The sequence below is a fragment of the Gymnodraco acuticeps genome, unplaced genomic scaffold (genome assembly GCF_902827175.1).
Source record: "Gymnodraco acuticeps unplaced genomic scaffold, fGymAcu1.1, whole genome shotgun sequence".
NCBI classification, from domain to species: domain Eukaryota; kingdom Metazoa; phylum Chordata; class Actinopteri; order Perciformes; family Bathydraconidae; genus Gymnodraco; species Gymnodraco acuticeps.
Window position 1 is genome coordinate 3,210,535 of NW_022990014.1, and position 25,977 is coordinate 3,236,511.

At 43.9% G+C, this 25,977-nt stretch overlaps 1 protein-coding gene across 3 annotated transcripts; it reads right to left on the reverse strand.

Annotated features, from left to right (window-relative positions):
* Window positions 1-342: 342 nt before the first annotated feature.
* znf385b (zinc finger protein 385B) lies at window positions 343-24,635 on the reverse strand. Of its 3 annotated transcripts, none has more exons than XM_034213249.1 (8): window positions 24,505-24,635; window positions 13,727-13,863; window positions 13,453-13,563; window positions 5,663-5,834; window positions 5,150-5,539; window positions 4,119-4,303; window positions 3,562-3,657; window positions 343-2,902 (listed from the first exon to the last, which is right to left on the reverse strand). In XM_034213249.1, exons 2-8 carry the CDS (start codon window positions 13,799-13,801, stop codon window positions 2,738-2,740), a joined length of 1,194 nt encoding a protein of 397 aa, XP_034069140.1. In that variant the 5' UTR covers window positions 13,802-13,863; window positions 24,505-24,635; the 3' UTR covers window positions 343-2,737. The 3 variants fall into 3 exon arrangements, with proteins under 3 accessions (XP_034069140.1, XP_034069138.1, XP_034069139.1); XM_034213247.1 differs by having other exon boundaries at window positions 343-3,045; XM_034213248.1 differs by lacking the exon at window positions 24,505-24,635 and having other exon boundaries at window positions 343-3,045; window positions 13,727-13,878.
* Window positions 24,636-25,977: the final 1,342 nt, after the last annotated feature.

Consider the following 25,977-nt stretch of genomic DNA (forward strand, 5'->3'; position numbering starts at 1 on the left):
AAAACAGCTATATGGCGCTGACAAAAACCTATATAACACACTACAGGAAAGGGAAAAACCTAAAAAAGCATAATAGAGCCTCTTCCAGATATTTCCAGCACAGGAGGAAAAGTTTCTAAATAATTTCAGCAGCTCTTTTTCACATTATTTTATTTCACATTTCCCTCCAAACTGTCCACAGTTTACTTTTGAAGCAAATGATTGAGTGAACATTCTTGTTGTAGGTTAAGTGCCCTCTAGTGGACAGAGGGTTATTAGAGAAACATGGGGATCTTTTAGGTTCTTTGCGAGTGGTTGAGGTTTCATCACAGTGGAATAATTACTCAGGTGTTTTGCTTAAGTAAGTTCAGCATTTTTTAATGAAAACAAATAAAACAAATGTACAGCAATAAGATAAGAAGAAAAATGATACTCAATCATCTCAACCTGACACGTTTCATTTGCATATTTGCATCACAATCATAAAAAAACAAGGTCGGACGAATAAATACTGTACAGAATGAAATGAAAGAGGATGATTACATGTTACTGTTCTGAACTTAAACAACATGTCTTTCTTTCTTTTCTTTTTGAAATATCTGAACTATTTATTGTTTTAAAACTTGATTAAAGCTACCCTGTTTCCATGTATGAAATATTTGAATGGTGCATTATTCAATCTAAACTCAGAAAGGGCGATGATAGGTGAGTCTAAGAGAACTGAATCTATGTGCAACCACAATTATAACTTTGATTTTCAAAAAACAGATTTAATCATTTTTAAATATATTTAATGAAAGATAAGAGAAAGTTTAACCCCTCTTTTAAAAACACTTAATTTACTCAATGTGCGCATGTCCTATGGGAAACATATACGCTTTTATTTTGGAAGCAAAGTGATTCAATTTGATGAAGCGCGGAGAGAATACACACACATTCACACACACTCACAATCTCAGTTTTCAAGACATTTTCTACAACCTGAAATAACACTTCAGTGCATTCTGTTTTGTTTCATTCCAGTATCGTAACTTGACCCCAGTGAAGACTCTCAGGCCTCAGTGTTGCTGATAAGGAAGCAAATAGAAAAGCAGCAGCTGATCTTTACATTATTGCATCATGAAGACATCATTTGACAAAGGAGGAGGAAGTTCAGTTTCAGAGTTTAGAGATTTGTTTTAGTGAGTTGACCAGCTTCATCAACATTTGAGTAGTGTGCATGGCGAGGAGATGAGATAGTTACCACACCATGAGACCAAAATACTGCATAGATAAACACACACAAACATACTGTCCTTTAAACAGATTTTTGTTCATTATTGGAAGACCGAGATGCTTCAAGTGCTTCAGGAGGAGGCAGGAAGACGGACAGGAAAATATCGACCATTTGAATCCATATTTAACCTCCAGTGTTATCACTTTCATTTTACATAAAAATGGTGCTTGTTATGTTATTTCGGACTTATTTCTGCTCAATGGCGTTCATTTGCACTGTAAATGTTTTGATTATTGCTTGGAAAATACTAGTTAACTTTTGCACTTCATCCGTAAATGGTTCTTACATTAGACATCTAATTAGCCATTTGACAAATAAATAAATGCAAGCTTTAAAAAGTTATTTGAAATGCATCGTACTTATTAAATGTGTTTTCATTATTTTTAGTTTTTTCACCCCCACCTTGAATATAAGGACGATCGATCAGGACCTATTTGCATCCTTTTAATATCCTTTAGATGAGCTCATAGCCAATGATAGAAGAGCGTTCAGACACTTGTCGTGTGGAGTGTATCCTGAGGGTGGCACTAGAGTCAAAATAATGAGGCTGAGTCTTTCATTCATGTAACGTTTCTAAAAGAATTGGACGGACAGATCAGACAATGGTTCCCAACCAAACACTATGTCCTCCAGTTAGAGAAACATTTGCAAGGTCAGCTGTCTAGGTAAATAGCCAAGCATTTTCTCACCAAGGGCTAATAGGTTTGGGACTGAGGAGGTCAGAAAGTATTGCTAGACAAACACATTTGTGTCTATGTGTCGTATTGTTGACAATAAAAGAAATAAAGAATATTGCCAGCCTTATCTTTATCCTTCTTCCCAGTTTGTTTGCTCCAGATGATGTATGTTAGGAACAGGTCAAAACTTAGTGCAGGACAACATTCGTGGCATCGTAATCCAGTGTTGATATGATATAAAGACATCAGCAGTAGCATTTGTTCATGACGGAGGACGTCTGACATCAGGTCTGTGCTGGTTCGCTCCTCCAGCAGAGGAAAGAAGAGTTTTTCAAGTTTTTAGATTCTGCTCGTCCATTATGGTTCTTCACAAATCCTGGTTAACCGCAGACACATGAGAACAAGAGATTCCATCTTCTTTAGTAGCTATAGGGGCTCTTTTTTGGTAAAATGTCAAAGAAAGAAAAAAATCTAGTAAGAATTCATAAGTTGAGTGTTTATTTGTTGAGGGGTTGTTTAGAATCAGCTGAATCTGGAAAGCAGATTTTCTTTTTCCAGGGAGAGGTATTGCTTTTCTTGAAATGTCGGAGTAAATTCATTTTAGTCTCTGTTCGGTTCTGGTTTATAAAATCCTCGGTTGCTGTCGGGTCAGTTGTTACGTTTCGTCCCGAGAACATCCAGAAGACGGAGGAGGTTCAATCTCACTTCGAAGCCAGGTGAGCAGGTTGCAGGTTTGAATCCCTGCAGCCACGATGGCAGAGCTTATGTCTCTTTTGGACTATCTGTCACTCCAACAAACTGGAGGTCAAAGGTCACAGGTTTGATTCCTGTTCCCCGACGCCGAGCTCAGTAGGGTGCAAAGAGGATCGATCCTTGGCTCGCTCTGATTGGTCCAGGAGCCGGACGCAGGAAGGAGGTTGTGAAGATAGACGAGGAGCAGGGAGGGCGAGGATGAAGAGACATGGTGGGGCTGAGGGGTGTGGAGTTGGCAGTGAAGAGGGGGGAGGAGAGAGAGGAGGGAGAGAGGGAGATGGTTGTGGTGAGGGAGCAGGGAGGAGGAGCAAAGGGAGTGGAGAGGAAGGACGGAGAGATGGAGGGATTCACCAACTCGCCCTGAGGAGGAGAGGAGAAGAAAAAAAAGACAGGAGACAAGGAGAAAACAGTGTGAGGAGAGGACAGGAATTTGGGAAAGGTGAGTAGAAAAAAGGAGGTTAAACAAGTACATATTTAAAAAAACAAATAAATGAATTGCTTAATAATTAAGGATTAAAAAATGTATTCTGAAATGATTTACTACAGTCGCCAAATATTGATCCATAACAGCATTTATACTTGATGAGTTTGTTGATCTGCACAATATTGTACAAATAGTTCATGCCAATAAAGCAATTTGTATTAAAATGAGAGAGAGAGACAGAGAGAGAGAGAGAGAGAGAGAGAGAGAGAGAGAGAGAGAGAGAGACAGAGAGAGAGAGAGAGAGAGAGAGAGAGAGAGAGAGAGAGAGAGAGAGAGAGAGAGAGAGAGAGAGAGAGAGAGAGAGAGAGAGAGAGAGAGAGACAGAGAGAGAGAGAGAGAGAGAGAGAGAGAGAGAGAGACAGAGAGAGAGAGAGAGAGAGAGAGAGACTTACAGAGAGTGGGCTGCGCTGCTGTTTGTTGTAAGGGCTGTATTTGGGTTTGCTGGGTTTTCCGGCCACTCTGTCCTTGTGCCTCCTGCTGGAGATGTGCTGCAACAACAACACCAACATCAACAACAAAGTTATTATATTACTCTGTTCTTTCCACCATAACTTTAATATCACACTGTTAAACTGTGGCAGTGCCTGAAACCACATACTTTTAGTTTGTAGTTTTAATTAATTTTTTTATGTCCAAATTCCAATACGTAAAGCCTCCCAAAAATGTGAACTCAGATATTTCACAATGAATGCCTTTTGCTCCAAAATGTTGAGTTGTTTAAAACAGTAAATCATTTTCTAGCTACATAATGGAGATACAAAAGCTATTAGAAACAAAAACATGAATAGAAAGGTGCCTTTCAAGTTGGTATTTTAATGTTACTGCTCATTGGGTACAACAAGCTGCTTTGTGGCTTTGCTCAGAAGGAGATTGTAGATCTGAACAGGATGAGTCACAGATTGGGCTCTGTGTAACACTAGAATAAAGTTATTGCTCCCTGGGTTTCTACCTGTTTGAGCTGGATCTCAGAGTTGACATGAACGTCACAGATCTGGCAGTGGAAGGTTTTGTTCTGCAGGCCGGAGCCCTTCAGCACCGAGCTGCTGCCGTTCTTCAGCTTGGCCCCGGCACGAGGGTACGCCTTGATCGGCCCAGCGCCGCTCCGAGCCTCCATCATCGTCTTGTGCTTTGAACCTGCAGATAGAAACAATCAGAAACTAAACTTCCATACAAAACACAAAATCACAAAGCCTTAAAGGTGGGGTAGGTAAGTTTGAGAAACCGGCTCGAGATACACTTTTTGTTATATTCCATGGAATGCTCTTAACATCCGATAGCAATGAATATCTAAAGTGCTTTGACAAAAAATCCATAAAAAAATGTCATCTGTGGAAGCCGTAGTACTGTAAAAATCCCGGATAAAATAACTGGATGGCCTACCTGCCTGTCAGCCTTCCATCTGTGCACAAACTTATCTCATGCCCTCATTGGTCATGTGCACGTTCTTGTGTGTTGGAGAAGGGGCTCTGTAAGGAAGTGGCAGATTTTCTCCGGTTGTGTATTTTCAAATTCTAGCGCACTCGAGCTGGTTTCTCCGAAATTACCTACCCCACCTTTAATGCTAAACTTCTTGCTGTTGTTTAAAGATAGATTTACTTCCATCAAGCCCATTTCTTTCAGTTAATTTATTTCTTAATCAACCTGCAGAGACTTCCAACTTGCTGAAGTCATGAAAGTATAGGAATCATCATCACGTGGTAACATGAGTGTTGAAAGCGCTGTCTGTTGATGCATTCAAGGACACTTAAAAATGTGAGAGTTGGCTGCTTATTAGAGAACAAACAAACAAAATGTATCTGTTGCAAAAAGTTTGTACATGTAGCTAAGGTGCCACAGTTGTTAGGTCTATAACAACAACAAACTTAGCAGATCAATCATCAGGTATATGAAGCATATTGAAAAGTTGCTCAAGCTTCAACTGAAGACATGAAAAACGGCAGCAGATGAAACCACATCCATACTTCATCTATTCCCCCTCACCTGCATTGTGAGCCTCCAGCTGAGAGAGAGAGTTGACAGCTACTTTACACAGAGAGCAGTACATCAGCTTCTTCGCCTTCTCATCCTCTGTCTCTGCCAAGGAAGGAGCATCCTGGGAAGAGGCCAGGGATGGAGGAGGAGGAGGAGCAGGGGATGAAGAGGAGGTGACAGGAGCTGGAGGAGGGAGAGGCGGAGAGGCTTTGGAAGAAGGGAAAGAGGGTGAGGAAGAAGAGGAGAAGAGGCCCGGGGCAGGGAGAGCAGTGGGAGGACTGGAGGGAGGAGGCTCACTGCCTGGTCTGCTGGAGGAGGGGGAGGTGGAGGAGGGAGGGGAGAAGGAGGGGAGGACGAAGGGATTGAGAGTAAAGGAGTCTGTGAGGCCAGATAAGAGATCTGGAGGAAGGATGGGTAAAAGGAGGAAGAAGAGGAGTAATAAATAAATAAATTCACTAAAATCACTTCCCAAAATGAAAATCAGTAACATTAACAGTGTTAAGATCATCTATTAAAATTAACCTGTGTGCTGATTGGTGATGCTGTTTGCTGAGACAGGAGGGGCGGGGCAAACAGGACTCGTTCTGCTCCCATTGGTCTCTCCGGTGATTGACAGCTTGGCCTTGGTCTTGTTCTCCTGAGACTTGAGCTTCTTGGCGTGACGACTGCCCCTGAAATGAGCCTCTGCCTGAGACTGAAGCAAGAGACACACAGAGAGATTTCACTTTCTGGTCGGGCTAAAGTCCTGATGTGACTTCCTGTTCAGCCCCTCAGCCACTAGCTTTAGAAACTCAGTACGAACTCATAATGACCGTTTCTGTCATCGGTTTTCTCATAGATTTCTATTCAATTAGACTTGCAACAAGTTGAGTTACTGAGTATTAGAGAGAATGTAGGTTTTAGGCACTTCTACATAGGTTTCACTTTTCCCTGAGAACTGGCAGAAATCCCTGAAAGTGAACTTATCTTTTGTGAGGTAAACTCCAGAGGCGGTGCTTTCAGCACTGGATATGTCCATCGCGCGCATGCGCAGCTCGAGTACCAATACCAACAAAGTCACCTGTGACCCACGTGACACCGGCTATATCAGCCGGTGTCGTCAGAGGATCTGTTCCTGTCATCTTCTCGCTGCGCGAGGGTACCATGGCTACATTTTTGTAGCCTACAGCGTTCAGGTTTGAACGTTTGATCTGAGGGATTTCTCTGCAAGCAGCTGGCCGCGTGCAGCTTCGTGACTGACAGTCGGAGCTACGGGTCGTTAACGCGTCCTCCAGGAGCTGTGGCCGGCTGTGCGCTGTGCAGAGCCTCGACAGACAGGTTGGTGTCAGCTTGTTGCTGGTGATGGCTGTGTCCCCGCACCCTCTCCCAGCCAAGTTGTCCTGATTGCTGTCTTATTTTTTGTTTGGCTTAGACTTTCTGGTGACGACAGTGTTCCCGCTTCCTCTCCCATAAAGTTGCCCTTATGCTCTTTTGAAAGTTCTGCTTGTGGCGTTGTGCCCGAGCTATCATTAGCATTTGAGTCCCAGCTTTGGCTGTGTCCCTCATTCAATTTAACCCGTTTTTCGTTTAGATGCAGAGAGTAAGGTAAGTACTTTCTATTTCTTAGAAGCTATTATCTGGTCTTAACATTTGTGTTCTGACTTGGTCGCTTGATTGTTAGCAGCAGCCGCTTGGCTAACACCTTGCTGTTGAGCTTAACTATTAACTCAGCCGGTGAGGGCAGTGCTCCCGCTTCCGGTAACATAGGGTTTGATTGCAGTAGCGCTAGATCGTTGTATTACTGCTCCTAGTACTAGACTCCTAGTACTAGGATGATATGCAGAGAACATCTTCACTGCGGGTACTGTGTGCTCCGCATGTGCGGTTACTACTGTAACCATGGCCTACGGTTCTATGCGGGCTGTTCTCTTTCTTAGAAGCTAATTATCTGGTCTTAACATTGTGTTCTGACTTGGTTGCTTGATTGTTAGCAGCAGCCGCTTGGCTAACACCTTGCATGTACTGTTAAGCTTCATTATTTAACTCAGCGGTAAACGCATGGTATGGTTGCAGTAGCGCTATATCGTTGTATTTACTGCTCCTAGTACTAGACTCCTAGTACTAGACTCCTAGCACTAGGACGATATGCAGAGAACAATCTTCACTGTGTGATGTGTGCTCTGCATGTGTGGCCATTAAGGAGGATTTCATCCTCCCAATATTATATTATCTAGTGGGCAGCCGTTTGGCTGACACTTTTAGGCACCGGCCACAGTTACTACTGTAACTAAGGTTCCAAGCCGTAAGTACTGGCCATAATTACTACTGTAACTACGGTTTCAAGCCGTGTAAGTACTGGCCATAGTTACTACTGTAACTACGGTTTTAAGCCGTAAGTACTAGCCATAGTTACTACTGTAACTACGGTTTCAAGCTGTGTAACTACGGTTTTAAGCCGTAAGTACTAGCCATAGTTACTACTGTAACTACGGTTCCAAGCCGTGCAAGTACTGGCCATAGTCAATACCGTAAACGGCTCTATGCTGTGTAAGTACTGGTCATAGTTACTACTGTAACTACGGTTCCAAGCCATGTAAGTACTGGCCATAGTTACTACTGTAACTACGGTTCCAAGCCGTGCAAGTACTGGCCAGAGTTACTACTGTAACTACGGCTCTATGCTGTGTAAGTTCTGGCCATAGTTACGACTGTAACTACGGTTCTAAGCCGTGTAAGTACTGGCCATAGTTACTACTGTAACTACGGTTATATGCCGTGTGAGCACTGGCCATGGTTACTGCTGTAACTACGGCTCTGTGCTGTTCTCTTCTTTCGAAGCTAGTTATTTGGTCTTAAACATGTGTGTTACTTGACTTGATATCGCTTGATCGTTAGCAGCAGCTGCTCGGCTAACGTCTTGCGTGTACTGTTAAGCTTCTTTATTTTACCCAGCTAGGTGAAGGCAGTGCTCTCGCTCCCTCTACCGGTAATGCGGATGTAGCTACATCCCTTTTTCTGTTCGGTGAGTAGTAGCACCGCTCTACTCTTCCCGTTCAGCAGGTAGCTGGTGAAGGCTGTGTTCCCGCACCCGCTCCTGGTAAACGCCAAACTGCCTCATTTTTCCGTTAAGCAGGTAGTTGGTGAAGGCTGTGTTCCCGCACCCGCTCCCGGTTACGCTGCGTCTGGCAGTCGTCTCTAACTCAACCAGTGAAGGCAGTTCTCGCCCCCGCTCCTGGTAGACGCCAAACTGCCTCGTTTTTCCGTTAAGCAGGTAGCCGGTGAAGGCTGTGTTCCCGCACCCGCTCCCGGTTACGCTGCATCTGGTATTCGTCTCTAACTCAACCAGTGAAGGCAGTGTTCTCGCCCCCGCTCCTGGTAGACGCAGAACTGCCTTGTTTCTCCGTTAAGCAGGTAGCTGGTGAAAGCTGTGTTCCCGCACCCGCTCCCGGTTACGCTGCATCTGGCATTCGTCTCTAACTTAACCAGTGAAGGCAGTGTTCTCGCCCCCGCTCCTGGTAGACGCGGAACTGCCCTGTTTTTCAGTTAAGCAGGTAGCTGGTGAAGGTTGTGTTCCCGCCCCCGCTCCTGGTAGACGCTGAACTGCCGTGTTTATTAATCCAGCCAGGTGAAGGCAGTGCTCTCGCTCCCGCTCCCTCTGCCGGTAACGTGGGTGTAATTACATCCCTCTTTCTGTTCGGCGAGTAGCAGCAACGCTCTACTCTTTCCATTAAGCAGGTAGCTGGTGAAGGCTGTGTACCCGCTCCCGGCTACGCTGCATCTGGCTACCTACGGAATGGCTCATTCATGTAGCGCCTGTATGGCTTCTTTTGAGCCCGAGGACGGCCATGACCGCTGCCCCTCCTGCCTCGGCCGCCTCTGGCGGTCAGTGGGGACGAAATGTGAGCATCTGAGGGAGGTTCTCACGGTAAACGCGTGCATGAGCTGTAGCTGCATGCCTCGGGCGCTCAGAGTGGCTAGAATCACTGAGGTGGAACGTCTGGCAGCAGCCAACAGACACCTCTCCTTGTCACATCCTCCTCCAGATCAATTCGGCCGTTCCCGGCGACTTGAGGGAGCGATGGCTATGTGTGCTCCCCGCAATAGAAGGACTAGAAACAAGCTGTCCTCTAAAGTGGATTGGCTAGCTGCCGATAGGGGCATGATGAAGTCGCCTCTTGGCCCTTCAGCCTGGGCCCGGTGTAGGGGCTGCTAGCGGGCCTGTCCCCCCCCCCCCCCCTTCGGTTGACGCCCCTCCTTCGGTTGGCGCACCTCCTTCGGTTGGCGCACCTCCTTCGGTTGGCGCACCTCCTTCGGCTGACGCACCTCCTTCGGTTGATGCACCTCTGTATGAGGAGGCCTTGTCGCTGGTACAGACTCGTCGCCAGGTTTCGCTGGACCAGTCACCACTAACGGAGGCATGTAGGAGAGTCCTCCGTAGCGTACCAGTCGAGCCAGGAGAGCTGTTTAGGTCAGCTGCCCTGGAGGCACTGGAGCGTGCCGCCCAAGCTAGGCAGACCAGGCAGCAGCTCTCGGGTCTTCGCAGACCTGTGCCCACTCCCAACAGGCCCAGGTGCCGCTCTAGCAGCCGCACTCAGCCGCCGGATTACAGGGGTGGTCTGCAGAGGTCTTAGCGGCGCGACCCAATGACTTTCGTGCCCAAGGTCGCCCGCCTTCCAGACGGCTTCGTGCCCCAGTGACCCCCCGGTCGTCGGCTGCTTTCCCAGCAGCAGCTCAGTTACTGGGCGGTCTGTACTTCTGTCTCTTGGGTGGTTTTCACCTTAACCCAGGGGTACGGACCGCAGCTCCGGCCCCTAGCCTTTGGCTGGGTCTAATTGACAGTCGTCAGCGATCCGGCAGGGGCCCTAGCTCTGGCCCAAGAGTTGTCAGTCCTTCTGTCCAAGGACACAATCAAGCCAGTAAGACCCTCTGCTTATCCCAGGGGGTTCTACTCGGCGTACTTTCTCGTGAGCAAGAAAGTCGGCGGATTTCGCCCGATCTTGGACCTCAGAGGAATCAACAGATTCCCGAAGGTGCTGCCATTCTATATGCTGACCACTGCATATGCACAGGTGGAGTGGTTCACAACCGTGGACTTGAGGGATGCCTACTTCCACGTGGGCCGGGCAAGATGGTGCCTTATATTCAGGTCCTCCGGCCCTTGGGCAGACTGGCAGCTGCCTCGGCCGCTGGGCCCTTAGGCCCGCTGTCGTTGCGCCCCATGCAGATGTGGCTGAACAGCCTTCACTTGGACGCCAGGTGGCACAGGCACAGGGAATTCAGGGTGTCGCAGCATTGCCTCCACTCTCTGTCACGCTGGAGGGGCAGGGCCTATCTCCTAGTGGGCGTGCCCATGGGCGCCATCCCATCCCACCAGGAGACCATCACCATAGGTTCATGTCTCTCAGGGTGGGGTGCAGTGCGGCAGGGCAGGACCGTTCAGGGTCAGCGGTCTGCCCAGGAGAGTGCGCGCGCGCAAGGTCAACGTGCTAGAGCTTCGGGCTGTGCAGCTTGCACTCACGCACTTCCTACCCCAACTGGGGGGCAAGAATGTGCGTGTTCCTTGGGGACAGCATGTACGTTGTTGCTTAGACAACAGTCCCTTCTAGATAGTGGACGTTCTCACTCCACTCTGAATTTATGTGGCTGCGATTTCTGCCCGACATGTTCGGGTCGACGGCGCCACGGCGGGGTGCCACAGGTCGGTGTCCCTCTTTATGAGAGGGGCTTTATGGCAGCGTCCCCCTAGCACCCCGAGGGCTCCGGCTTGGGACCTGCCTCTGCTGCCGGATGCCCTATCATCTCCTCCTTTCGAGCCCCTGGCCCAGGTGGGGCTTAGGTGGCTGCCCACGAAGGCAGCATTTCTGCTTGCCATAGCCTCAGGGAAGCGAGTCGGGGAGTTGCATGTCCTCTCCATAAACAATACATGCCCGAGGTGGGACTCTCAGGCGTTGCCCTTTGGGCAAATGTGGCATTCCGGCCCGGGGTCCTTCCACAAACCCACTTCAATCAGCCTGCCCAGCTGGCACGCTTTGACATTCAGGAGTACGGCACGTCGAAGTTGCTGTGCCCTGGGGGTGCCCAAAGGGCGTATATCAAGGCTACTGCCTGTATACGGCAGTAGGAGCAACTCTTGATCTTGCCCTTGCGGCACTAAAGGAGGTTATGCCCTCTAACCAGTGGCTGCCCCACTGGGTTGTCGATACCATCTCTCAGGCTTACGGGGCCAGTGGCCGCCCCCTGCCATCAGGCTGAGATGCCACTCTACAAGGAGCATCTCAACATCTTGGGCTGCCCTGAGGGTGGTGCCCCTGGAGACCATCTACGCCGCAGCGTCGTGGGTGTCTTCTGGCACATTCTCCAGTTGTCATCAGGTCAATGTCGCCACTCCCCATTCTTTGGGCGTGGTCCTTTTGCCAAGCTCCGCTGTTTCCAGTGGTGAGCAAGGGCTTGGATTCTTCATGACATTGTTGGTATAAGTCATCCAGTGCTGAAAGCACCGCCTCTGGCGGTCAGTAGGGACGAAATAGAACGATAGTTACGGCTGTAACTACGGTTCTATGAGTCCCGGATGACCGCCAGAGTTCCCTGTCACTCAGAATTCTTGTGTGCTCGCGAGAAGATTCTGGGAACAGATCCTCTGACGACACCGGCTGATATAGCCGGTGTCACGTGGGTCACAGGTGACTTTATTGGTATTGGTACTCGAGCTGCGCATGCGCGCGATGGACATATCCAGTGCTGAAAGCACCGCCTCTGGCGGTCATCCGGGACTCATAGAACCGTAGTTACAGCCGTAACTATCGGTTTATTCCCTTGGTTGCAATCTTCAGCCTCATTGCTAGATGCCGCTTCATCTTAACTACAGAACCAGATTAGAATTGAATTAGTTCTGGAAGTATTAGGTCCTGCGCCAAAGTAATGAACAAATAACAATGTTCACCTGGTTGCAATAACCTGTGTGCATTATCTTGTTTTTCATTATCCAGATAAGGTATCCAAATGGAAGGTAGAGATGTTGTCTTTGTTCCACAGGGAAACAAACCTCCAGGTTAACAGTGTCCTCATGTGACTGTCTGGATTCTCAATGACTCAGCTTTTATTCAATGTACTAGACTGAGCCCTTGCTGCCCTTTTACTCCTCTCCTCCCTCCGGAAGTGATTCCTGTTTTCATGTTCACTCATGAATAATTTGAACAGCTCATAAATATTTCATGTTTGACTGGCATGTCACTAACGATGCAGCTTGTTAGCTTTCAGCAATCATTATTTGAAGGAGAGTGTGTCATTCACACAGCGCTGCAATAACAAAGAGGGTAGGGGTCGCACCTGTTGATACACACTGGCTCTTCTGACAGGACTATCCATCATACAAAATACAAACAAACTTCCCCAAGTATACGTCTCAGCTCTATCATAACCAAACATTTTCCTTAGAAGTTTCCTGCAGACAAAATGTTTCGACAGAAAATATTTTTCAAGAAACACTTCATCTTCAGTCAGATGAATCTCTGTGCATCTGAAAGTATGTAGGTCCAGGATGATTTTAATCCTGGACCTACATGAATTCTAGCTCGAGTTTAAGTGAAAAGTGAGAAATGATACTGCACATCTTTGCCATTTTCAACATTAGTGGCATAGAAAGTGTCACCTAACAAGTTATAAAAAATCATCTTACTATCGGTCTTATGATGAGTAGATATCATAATCTATAAGTGAATAGAGATAGTTTCAGGTGGTTTAGTTTAGCATAGCACAAAGACTAATAGCAGTGAGGAACTGCTAGCCTAGCTCCAAATAAACCCTACTCTCAACAACTCCTACAGCTACATTGCTATATCTTGTTTAATGAGCAGGTGTAGACATTGATAAGTAAAAAGGAGAATAAGCATTCAAGCTATTTGTTGACCAATCCCTGGAGACAGTAACTAGGATGCTACATGTCTGAACTCCTGTCCACATTGTGGAGCTGTCAGATCGTAAAGACAACATTTACAATAAATGAAGACCACATTGATTTATTCTTAGTGTACATTTCATTTCCATCCGTTTTCATGGACCTAGGCTAGCACTTTCCTCCTGCCTTGGTCTAGGTTTTAGTTCTAGGCTAGGCTAAACATATACTGAATGGAGAAACAATAGGTGATGAAACTGGTATCATTCTTCTCCTCTGACTCTGGGGAAGACAGAGCAAAGGATTTCAGGAAATGTTGATAGCACAGATGACTCATATGACTGGACGATGATCACAGAGACATAATCAAACTGACTGGAAGAGTGTGAAGAATCGGATTTAGATGCCAAATTTACGTGGAAACACAAATATAAAAACTTACGTCAGAGTTGAACCTCAGCTGGCACACGGTGCATGAGATGATCTGTTTCTTCTTGGGTACCAATGTAACGCCAAAAGTGTGGTTGATGACGGCCTTCTGAACCGGGTCCATCTGCAGGAGGCGAACAGAGGTCAGAGGTCAAGAGCCTGCTTAGGTTGGGATGATGCCAGAGTGATGCTGACAGGTCTCGTTATCAGTCAGCCTGTACGGCCTGCAGCTGCGACACGCTGTCACTTTTACTGTCCCTCACACACACACGTTCACACAGTCATACCGTGTTGAAGTTTGGGAACAGTCCGACTGGCGAAGCCGCCTCGACAGGAAACGACAGGAATGGTTTCATCATCATGGAGGAACCAGTGGCGCCGATCAACCCTGGCAACGTACCGCCCACTGCACCACACACACTCCCTACATAAAAGAGAGACAAAGGGTTTGAATCATGGGTTTCAGATAACTGATGGCACTGTTATTGATTACTTTGAGAGCTCTTTAGTTCTTGGAGTTTATTGGCGACTTGTTTAACATTAATGATGCATTTAAAAAAATTGCTAGACACATGACAACACCCAACACCTTTAACAAAATATTTTTTGATGTCACAGCAGTGTATTCTCTATTCAAAATAACAAATAGGAAACCAAGTTTTAAATATAAAATGTCTACAGATTGATCCACTTTGCTTGCGTCATTTTCTTTTTGGATGGAAGATGTATAATTGTGCTTCTTGTCAAACTGGAGACAGCTGTGACATCATTCAAATACCTTTGAGGAAACTGCTGTAGGAGTCATTATAAAATAGAGTTTTTACTATTTCTCTTTGGTTTGAGTGGAAGAGAACAGACGGGATTTGATTGAAAAAAAGCTGATTTTCAGATAAACTGTTAAAACGGTAACCATTTGTTTTAACATAGGAATGCCAGTGAACGGATCTTCAGCTGGCCTGTTAGCTGAGTGATACTGACACTTCTTGGCAAAGCCTGAGAAAAGCAAATAGAGGAAATCCATCTCTCTCTGATATTCATGTCATTTCAACCTGGAGACCTGAGCAGCTGATGCTGATGCTTTTCAGTAACAACATGAGGAACATATGGCACTGCAGCAGCTGGAGTCAGAGAGTGGTAATAATGCGGAGATCGAGAGTAAGAACGTGAATGAGTGGCTCACATAATGAGCCCATGTGTCCAGTCACTACAGGGCCAGTAAGAGTCCTTCATCTCCATTTAAAGAAGCAGATGGTAGAGAAGTACATTTACTCCCCAGTGACCAAATGAAGGGTTATAAACACAGCACACAATAAAAACAAGACTATTGCAAAACAAATTACTGTTATTCATATCTCAAATACATTTAAGAGCCACTCAGTGTTAGGAGCGCCTTTCGAGGAAAAGTAGCTATGGTTCTATAGTGTAAATCCAAATGTTGGTGTGAGCAGTGGTTACATATACATACACAGTGATCACAGGAGAGTTGTTCTAAAGAAACATACATGTATTACTTCTATCTCTCTAAATAGATTATAGTCACAGCTTGTAGAAGCCCTGTAGTAAATTCCTTGATAACAACAGTGTGGGTGGAAACAGAGAGCGACTAAATCAGCCCGAGGAGGAGGAGGAGGAGGAGGAGGAGGAGGAGGAGGAGGAGGAGGAGGATGGAGGAGGAGGAGGAAGAGGAGGAGGAGGAGGAGGAGGAGGAGGAGGAGGAGGAGGAGGAGGAGGAGGAGGAGGAGGAGGAGGAGGAGGAGGAGGAGGAGGAGGAGGAGGAGGAGGAGGAGGAGGAGGAGGAGGAGGAGGGGAGGAGGAGGAGGAGGAGGAGGAGGAGGAGGAGGAGGAGGAGGGAGGAGGAGGAGGAGGAGGAGGAGGAGGAGGAGGAGGAGGAGGAGGAGGAGGAGGAGGAGGAGGAGGAGGAGGAGGAGGAGGAGGAGGAGGAGGAGGAGGAGGAGGAGGAGGAGGAGGAGGAGGAGGAGGAGGAGGAGGAGGAGGAGGAGGAGGAGGAGGAGGAGGAGACGTTTTTGTCTCATTGATTTGTAGCATCAGTCCAACCTGACATTTTAAATACACTATAAACCAGTTTAAGCTATTCTAAATGCTTTATAATGTATTTCAAGCCATTCTGTTTGTGCTTTAGCAAACTTTGAATGCACTCAAATCTACTGACACCTATTTCACATGCACTATAATCCAAATCCAGCCCTAACCCTTGTAGATGAGGATTACTAAAACAGCTCTGGATGTTGATCTGGATAAACTGGATTGAGGCTTGGTTTTAGTATTAACATGTACTTAAACCAGACTAAGCAATCACAACCCAGTTTAACACATCTTAATCTAAATGCATTATAATTTAATCCATCTGGATTGAAGGTAAATCCAAGTGGTAAACCCCCATGCCTGAAAGTAAAGCCAATGTGCAAGTGCATTAAACTTGTATTGATTCAAATATCCAGGAGGGGGAGAATCCACTGGTTTTAAAAGAAGCCTGATATTATGGACGTCTGTGAGAAGATGACACTACTTCTACTTCATTGAATATTTTTTCTAATGAGTTTATGAAGACATTAGCTAGTTTTTAGACTTTTTCAATACAGCATAATGCAATCATTATGAAAATGATTGTCAAATAAGGACTCAAATTGACAATTAGGCAGGGTATGCTCAGGGGTGTCAAACTCAAATACACAGTGGGTCAAAATAAAAAAATGGGTACTAGTCGAGGGCCGGACTGGTTCAATGTTTATTGCAAAACGTATTGAAATGAATTTATTGCACATGTTAAACCTGGAACTAACAAAGCTTAAATGATTGCCTATAAAAACAACATTAAACATTAAATAATCAGTTGCATTCATGTTTTATGGCTCTTTCTGCAGCTTTTCCGGAGTAATTTCTTATGATTACATTTGTCCACAGGCCAACAACAGCTTCAAAAAAACTATTTCCCTCAAAGAAAAAAACAAACATGCCCTGTTGTCGCAAGAAACATCCATTGAGCTCAGTTTGCTGCTCTATGATAGTTCAAGCCAGATACTTGGCATCTCATCTAGTTCATCTTGGGTTCATCAAAGTTTGGGGTCAGGCTCTGAGCTGAGGACACCCTCAGGATTGAGTGAAGGTGTGCGTGCAATATACCGGCGGGCCAGATCTAATAATAATAAAAATTATCCTGCGGGCCGAAATGTAATCCACCAAGGGCCTGATTTGGCCCCCGGGCCTTGAGTTTGACACATATGCTCTAGTCTAGACTCTAGAGCAGTGGTTCTCAAACTTTTTTCACTCATGTACCCCCTTTGAAAAAAAAATTCAGCCAAGTACCCCCTGATCAGCGCAAAAACTATTTGTTAAGGAAAAAAAGTCTATATAAAGAGGTACAGTGCAGCGCTGCACCATCAGTGTCTGATTTATTAAAACAACAACATTGTAACTGAGAAGCACTTAAATGCTACATTTCAAATGTTTACAATCCATCTCTAAATTCATGGCAAACCAATTTTAACATCAAGCAATAACACTGAGACGACATTAGTTGCATTGAACTGATCTTTTTAATAAGTTGTACAATGTAGTGAGAAACATGGGCTTGTGCTTCACTGAGGATCTTTGTCATTCTGACAGGGAGGCAAACTGCAGTTATTACACTTCGCGTTTTGAAATATGTGTAACTCTGTTAATATAAAACCCACACTGCTCAAACTTTGTTACTTTTCCTAAAATTGGTATATCTATTTATTTATTTTGGGGCATGGGGAATGAAGAGAAAAAATATAGTAACATTTTATGAGCATGGGATTTTGACCCCTCATATAAACATATGTATAATGCTGCGCTATACTTTGCGGCCACACGCCGCGGCTTATTGTTTAGGTGTCCTTTGATAAGCAGGCAGTTATATAATTAACTAGAACTAGCTAGATCTGATAGATTTGGACATAGACGCGAGTGAAGTCTAACCCCCTGATCCCACCGGAAGCGTCTGCGCCGCGCTGCGACCTCCTCCTGCGTCATAACCCACCAGGCGCGTTTCAAAACGTTGTGGAAGCGGAGCATCGTGTGTGCAGCCTCGCAGTTGTTGGATGAACGTTCCACTTCCTGCCTGCGCCGCGCCGCGCCGCGTCAAAAATAGGATTCATCCTATATTTTAGAAATTCCTTGCGGCGAGGAGCTTCTGGGACGCTTCGAGCAGCGCGGCGCAGCGGGTCTGGTGGAATAGCACCCATTGACTAGAGTGGCCGCGATCGCTAAAAACGCCGCAGCCGCAGCGCAACGCAGCACAACGCAGCGCAGGGATTAGGGGGTTAGAGTTAGACCTAACACACTTAGCTAGTTTATCTACTCTGGAACTAGCTAAACTAGTTATAAATATATTTATTTTTTACTGTCAGTCACTTATTAGAGGTTCAGCGAGCTGCACGAGACTGACGGGCTGTCAGGAGAGGGAGAGGAAAAGAGAGCACCCCGTTTATTTTTCCCATTTTATTATCCAGAATTACTGTAAACCTTTGAATTAAGTAGTTAAACTACTATTAGTAGTTTGTGTAAATGCATGTGTGTATGAATTATACGTTTTTGTTTTTGTATGATTTTAGTAGAATACATTTAAAAAAAATTAAAAATGTTTTTCACATTAACATAAAATAAATCTCACGTACCCCCTGCAGTACTCCAACGTACCCCTAGGGGTCCGCGTACCCCCATTTGAGAACCACTGCTCTAGAGCATGGCAACACCTCATTGCATTTTCAAGTTTGGTTGTTTGGGTTTTTGTCATTGAACGTTATAAACAGGGGTGCACATAACTTTTTTGCCCTGGTTCTCAAAGGAGCACCTGGAGATGTTGCTTGGTGCTCATCCTTAAAATGAAATAAACTGTAACTTTTGAGGGGGTCTTGACTTTATTTGCCAGACACACGGCACTGAACACACAGAGGTGCACACAGAACACACGTGCAGACAGAGGTGAACACAAGACAACATTAGCACGACCAGTAAACAAGCTGTCATCACTACCCTCCTGACTGTTCTCCTCACTGTCTTCCTCTCTGTCAGACATGGTAGCTGATTATGTAGGCCTACTACTTTCTCTCTGGTTGAGTCTGCGATTAGCTGCTTGCATCCACAAGTCAACAGCTGGGTTTGGGTCGAAAGTCTCTGTTGTCATCTTAGAAAAGTGGATGTAATCAAATAAGTATGTGAACATAACCAATAACCTACCATAGCCAATAACAAATTAATGTAACTTATTTTATTTATGTTGTTCATTCATATCTTATTTTACCTTAACATTTATTTATTTATGCTTTTTTTTTGTATCTCCAGTTTTAGAGGATATTTTTGGTTACTGTCCTATAGTATTAGTATACATTGGAATGATTTCAAGGAGTGCCTTGGAAATATGTGTTTACATAAATTGTGACCAAACCGTTTGAACTTAGACTAAAGTTAACTATCTAAACACTCAGAGTCCTTACCTCACTGAGCTGTAGTATCAGCCTATCAGTCTGACTGGAGAGGACTCTCCCTCCACATTATTGTAGAAACATATTCTTCTTCCGTTAGAGCAGCTAGCACCAAAAAAACAAAAAGCAATATTAAAAAGCCCAAATCTGCCAGGCCAGGTCATGCCAACTGTGTGTGTGTTTTCTGACTGACATTAAGATATCTGTAGATTAACAGTCTGCCGTGCTGCTGCTGAGTTTATCCTCATAAAGCAGAGCTGTTAGTCATTGTCTGCATTTGCCACTACAGCTCATCATTAAGTTTGTCACAACATGTCACAACACAGAGCTGTAATCGAACACGAAGCCGACACATAGCAGCTCAGATTACTGTCACTGCGCTCCTATTAGCTGGGAGATTATTTATGATTGTAAATACAGATTAGGATCTATTTAAAGATTTTGTAACCTGACATCTGGTGGACCTGCCAAAAAAGAGCTCCACCTTCAATAATTGTAATAGTGAATAGTTACAGTTAATAGGTCATTTAAGAGATTACTTACACCAACATAATGTGTTTCTTTGATAAGTTACTTTGAAATGCTGCCATTGGAAATGTGCCTTTTTATATATATATGTTTTAGTTCACTTAAAGGTGGGGTGGGTAATTCACTTCAGAAACACTTTTTGTTATATTTCATGGAATGCTCTTAACCTCCCGATAGCAATGAATACATTAAATGCTTTGACAAAAAATCCATTAAAAAATGTCATCTGAAAGCCGTAGTACTGTAAAAAGCACGACCAATCATTTTAGCCGGCCCGGCTAAAATAACTGGATGGCCTACCTGCCTGTCAGCCTTCCATCTCGTGAAAAAATGTATCTCGTGCCCTCATTGGTCATGTGCGCGTTCGTGTGTGTTGGAGGAGGGACTCTGTAAGAAAGTCTGAAGGAAGGGGCAGATTTTAGCGCACTCGAGCAGGTTTCTCCATTTTTACCTACCCTACCTTTAATGAACTGTATATATATATTTGTATTATTCTTTAAATGTTGGTAATATTTTCAGCCGACTTTCTTTCTGTGTATTGCATCCTGAAATTGAAAAAAAGACAGAGTGGCATAGAGAGGGTTAACCTTAACCAAAGCTGCCTGCTGGTCGTGGATTTACCAGAGCATTTGCGACATAAAATGTGACATAACAAGCCCTTAAGTAACGGTAATTTAGTCAAGCAAATAAATGAAATCCGGCATTAGGGCACTCGTTACTGTCATAAATCACTGAGTCATTTGAGTAACTTTGCAATGAGTTACTTAGACCCCATCAACAATGTATCACAATGAAGAAGCTTTTAAACTACATTTGAACTCAGATCTATTTATAAAAATAGAAAATTAAAGATGCCATTGTGAGGCAGAACTTTTGTCATCAACCTACTATGTCATGGTTTTTATCAACAGTATTCAAAAGAACAATTCGTTTGACAGGTTGTATTATATCATTTGAGAACCAAAACAGTAAAGGACATACAGTTACTCTGTGCTGAGTGCACTCCCAGCTTTAGTGTGTATGGTGTACTTTATAGGGTTTTCAAGAGGGGGTAAGCATATAGTATGTGACCCTCTGAGCGTGTGTGGTTGACAGTTTAAAGAGTTTGGTCGAAGTCACTCAGATGGAAATGTGAATAAATTCTCAATAACAAAACAATACCGATGATTTGTGATGCCTTTCCAAATCCCATCTTGACCTTCTTTTTCCAGAGTCAGTGTTTCAGGGCGCATAAACACCCGCTCAAATATCCAGGGAGCTTTATTCTGCATGCTTGCATTTTTTAACGACACTTAATTCTGTCATTTTTACTATCTGAATGTACGACATGCTGAAAACTGAGTCATATTAAGTGTGCAGTCGGACATGTTCCCTGTATGATCAGGGAGAACTTGAGATGTGGGTTGGTATGTGTCTGTGTGTGATCAAGGGTGTGTTGACAGGGTCGTCTTAATTCTGTCCTCTGAGATCTGGTTACAACACACACACATATACACACACACACACATACACACACACATATATACACACACACACAACTTACAGTAAGTTGCTGATCTAAGAAGCTGCTATAAATACAGCTCCACATCTGCTACTGCGTTCAGAGTTCAGAGGCTCTGTAAACTATGAAAACTTGCCATCAACTAAGTAACTAACCAGACAGTTTTATTTCAGGCTGCTGCTGAGTGGTCAACAGATCCTTGAAACGCTGCCCAATATGTAAACAAACACTTTCAATTCAGAGCTTTACATAGCACACGTTTCTTTAAACAACGCTTCTCCTGCTCTGAAGAATGAAGTAACAACAAAAGTGCTCAGGGGTTTCAAACTGTGACAGACATTGAACACAAAGGGCTTCTCGTGAATAAATCATATAAGATATACAAACAGTAAAATAAAAAAACACACACAAAATAAAACTAAACCAATGGAGGAAAGACAAATGGCAGTTAAAATAAGTGGAGGTGTCAACAGTGACCGCAGATCGGGTGTCTGTAAGTATGCTGAGTGGTGTAAATCAGATCACGAGGAATTCTCCTCAGTGTTTTGGTGCATGGTCATAATAAATACAGTGAGAGAAAATAAGAAATGCAAAAGTCTTTAGTTTGGTCTCCTTTAGCATAATAAACTCTGCATTATACATCTGTTCAATGAATAAAGAGTAACCAAAGAAGGAAACAAGCTATCAGGGCTGGTGAGCTGGTTAGGTTGACCCCTAACGGGACAAGTAGTTTACACATTTTTAACTCCTGTCTACAAATTCCCCAAACCGTCCTCTGGGGAGCCGTTAAAATATGCTGACAGGAGGTTAACGGCTCTGCAGACCCTCAGTTATCCTGAATGATCACAAGCCCACCCAGGGTTAAGATGAGCAGAGATATCTGTGATAACATTGAAATAAATTAATTTAGCTGCGGAATTGTATTTTAAATGCAGCTGTAAACTTCTAAATGATTGAGAAAGGAGTGACGTTTCTTTCTGGGTGCTGTGTTTGCTGACATCAGCAGCTGCCTAGATCACATGTTCTATAAATTCATTGTAAACCCTTTCTTATATGCAGTGTCTAGTTTCCCGCTGGTCAGTCCAGTTGTATCTGCTGCAGTTTGATTTATGGTTGTGGCTGGAATCAGGGTTATCTTTGGTATTCACACACACACACACACATTTACATACACACTCTCATAGGATGAAGATGTATCTGCACATTGCTGTTGTACCGTCAGCTGCAGACTGAAGCTCCTGCAACCGATCTAACTTACGGAGCTCAGCGTCATGCGTCCCAAATCACCTCTGTAATTCAGCCACTGTGGTTACTAAGAAGTGTGGATGATATTTAATTCCCCCCTAATCCACCTCAGGTAGATAACACCAGATGGGACAAACCTCTCAGGTTTTTGCAGGAACTTCAAGTTCCTTAATGATTGAGAGTATCGTTTCAGTAACTCCTAGAAACTCCTTTAGGATCCCTGGAACATTGTCTTTTGTCAGACGTTATAGAGACTCCAGGAATAAATTGCTATGACCTCATGTTTCTTTTTCACCCTATGTGTGCCTGTTTGCTTTCTGGTTTGATTTTCCAAGAACAGATATATAAAATGAATACAACCTAAGTGAAAGAGAGAGCTAAACTTAGATGCAAAGCATTTTCAGTTTTGTAAAAAGAAACCCGTAGCGAGCTGTGAGGAGCCTTTAACAATGGTGAAACATTAACATAACCACTTCTTTTGACAGCTTAACATTAATCACCTTAACAGCTTAATATGATCTGTACGTTACCCAGCACACTGTGTAGAGTTTCTCATTCATAGCAGTGGATGACAGATACTTTGACATCCTTCAGCAGGCATGGAGTCGCCTAACACTACAGCCAAACTACATGCAGCGGATTTAATTTAAATCCATGAAAAGGTTGTTGGTCAGTAGTAAGCCGAGTTGAAAGAGCTGACCTTTGAGGGAATAAAGAGCCCGGAAGGTCTCAAATAGAAGAGCATATCATGGCTAATGAGATGCATTGCATCATACAAAAAAGCTGGTCCACGAAGGAGGAATGGATGGCAGACAGTTGAAACCATAGACTGTACAACAAATATGTCTCTCAAAGAAACTCTCCGTTGTTGAAGGTGCATGGTTTTTGGTTTTTAGTTTTTTATGCTGATATATGACCGTTACAAACTATACACTGACAGCCCGCTTGCTCATATCCTTTACTTATAAAAGTATCCATACCACGTCATACAAGGTATTCCATTTTAAATGAAAGTTCTGCATTAAAAGAAAGTACCAAAGTATCAAGATCAAAATCCACAGTCACATTGAACAGTATAATTACTTTTTTCATTGTTATATTAGTAACAGAATTATATAATTGAAAATGTTCATCAATGTAGAAAAGTGTAGGCAAACGTTTTGCAATCTGAGGTGGAGCGACTGTTTTGTATTTTGTCATCATGTGTCAAATGTATATCTTTAAAGCAACTAGTAATCATTGCTCTTCACTAAATGTAACGGGGGAAGAAAGTTAAAATTCCCCCCTTAGTGCACTTTGTTAAATTATTGAAAATGATAAAGGTTCGAAAAAATATTGATACACGTTACGTTAGTATTGCGATATTTTGGGAGATAAGGTATCATATCTTTGAAAAACTAAGGATTTTGGGAAACAGTGGTTCAGATTGGACACATTGTAATGCCATGATGTTGGATGTTACAGGAACTGTGAGGAATGTAAATGCAGACCCCACCGCATAGTTTTGCATACAGTGGTTTGTAATTGATACTATGACAATTTATCCATAAATGACATTACAAAAGTTGCTATAAGGCCTAGTTAATCACAACATATTGAATCCTGCCCCATGTTTCATGATATCACATCACATCGCCAAATTCTTGCCAATACACAGCCGAATTTAAGTTTTTTTATCTGAAAAGATGCTTTTGGAGGATTAAAATGATTTAAGAAAAGCTTCAGACTTGATCCGGTATTAAAAAAGATCATCATATTGTATTGTATTAGTATATACAATCAAAAATAAATCTAGTCTGGTCGGAGTATTTCAATCTTGGAAACTCATGCTTATCCAAGAAAAAATCATTTTCAATATCCACAGGGAATTATTAAAACAATCACACTTGTAGAATTTACTGTATACCTTTTTCTTTAAGAGAGCATTCTGCAGTGTTGCTGTTCTGCAGAGTCTTTGGTAAGCAGAACAATACAAATGTCAAAAAGAAAACAACACAAATCTTCTTTTACCCTCATTTTCTAAATAAAGTGTACTGCAATCTCTTTAAATTAAGTCAAATGAAGTGACTCATTTCAGAGTTTGGAGAATAAATGTGAACTGTGCGAGAGCGATGTAGAATTGTCCGTGGTACAAACATCGGTATATCTTTATTACAGCTTCATCCAGCAGAGAAACATCTGGTGCTGTTAATCAGACTGTAAAGCGATGCAGTTAAAGTGAAACTGACAGCAGCGAGAGACATTTCTCACACCCACAGCAGGAAGTGATAAAGCCTGAAGATGGCAATGAAGATGATGGCATTTATTTAAATTAAATATTTCCTACCTGAAACAGAAGCCTTTTTTTCTGTATCTCAAATCAAGATTGACTTTTCAACTCCCTCTCTCCGCTTGCTGTCTGTATGTAGCACTCGTCTGTTAGCTACTGTACTCTTGCTTTTCTCGCTCTGACCGTGTTCCTCTGTTCTCGTCTTTTTACCGACCCCTCACTGTGAGTGTGAATATGTGAGAGAGTGAGAGAAAGAGAGAGAACGTGTATCGGGTGACTGGACTAAGAGTGGCATGTGTCATCGCTATCTGAACTCCCAAACTGAGCGTCAGGTGTGTGTGTGTGTGTGTGTGTGTGTGTGTGTGTGTGTGTGTGTGTGTGTGTGTGCGTGTGCGTGTGCGTTACTTCTTCTTAATCCCCTGCTGCCATTTCCTCCAGAGAGAAACTCTATCCCCGGGGATGAGAGGGAGTGAGAGAACGGAAAGAGAGAGAACGAGGGTGTGTGTGTGGTGTGTGTGTGTGTGTGTGTGTGTGTGTGTGTGTGTGTGTGTGTGTGTGTGTGTGTGTGTGTGTGTGTGTGTGTGTGAGGGGGAGTAGGGACATACACACTGAGAAAGGAGAGATAGTGTGAAAATGAGAGCGGGGGGAAGAGAGAGAACAAGCCCTGCTCAGACCTGGCATTAACATTGGTCTTGGGTGATCTGAACACAAGGGGACAGAAAGTGTCTCTTCATGCATATCATGTGACCATTTGTAATCAGATCTCTTATTACCGCTCTATTTACAAATTAAAACATTTCCCATCTTCAAAGAACAAATGTGTTGTTGTTTTTAACTGTCCAAGGTAGCACTTGTGTCTACAGGGAATTCAAAGAATGCAAATGTCTACAGGAAATTAAAACAATGCAAACTGGGTCTTTTCCTCCGAGTGTTCGAGGAAACCAAACCACCCAGGATGTTTGACACAGTGTATTCAGACGATGTGGGCGAAGCCAGCTTGAATGGTTAGAAAACCAACTTGATGTGAGATAAAGGAGAAGTAAAATGCTTTGATAGCATAATTCCCAGTTTAAGGAAGTTTTCACATTTAATTGTGGAATTTCAATATTTGCCTCATTAGCTGATGCAAAAAGAATGTTCCATCGGACTTACATTAGGAATGAGACGCTTGTAAATCAGTAGACAATTGTTAAGGTAAATCAACCGTCAAGACAAGACAGTCAAGTTCAGTAATAGAAACATTCAGGTAATTCCCTCGTGTGTGTGTGTGTGTGTGTGTGTGTGTGTGTGTGTGTGTGTGTGTGTGTGTGTGTGTGTGTGTGTGTGTGTGTGTGTGTGTGTGTGTGTGTTGCTGCAGTTGTTGTTGGTTCACACTGTCTCCTGTTACACAGAGCACAGTGTGTGAGAAAGAGAGACACAAAAACCAGCTGGTTCACACACAGGCGTTGAAATAAAGAACACAGTGTGATCCCAGATGTTTTAGTTGTTCAGCCAACACAGTAAAGGTTGGCTTCTCCCTCACCTTTCTAA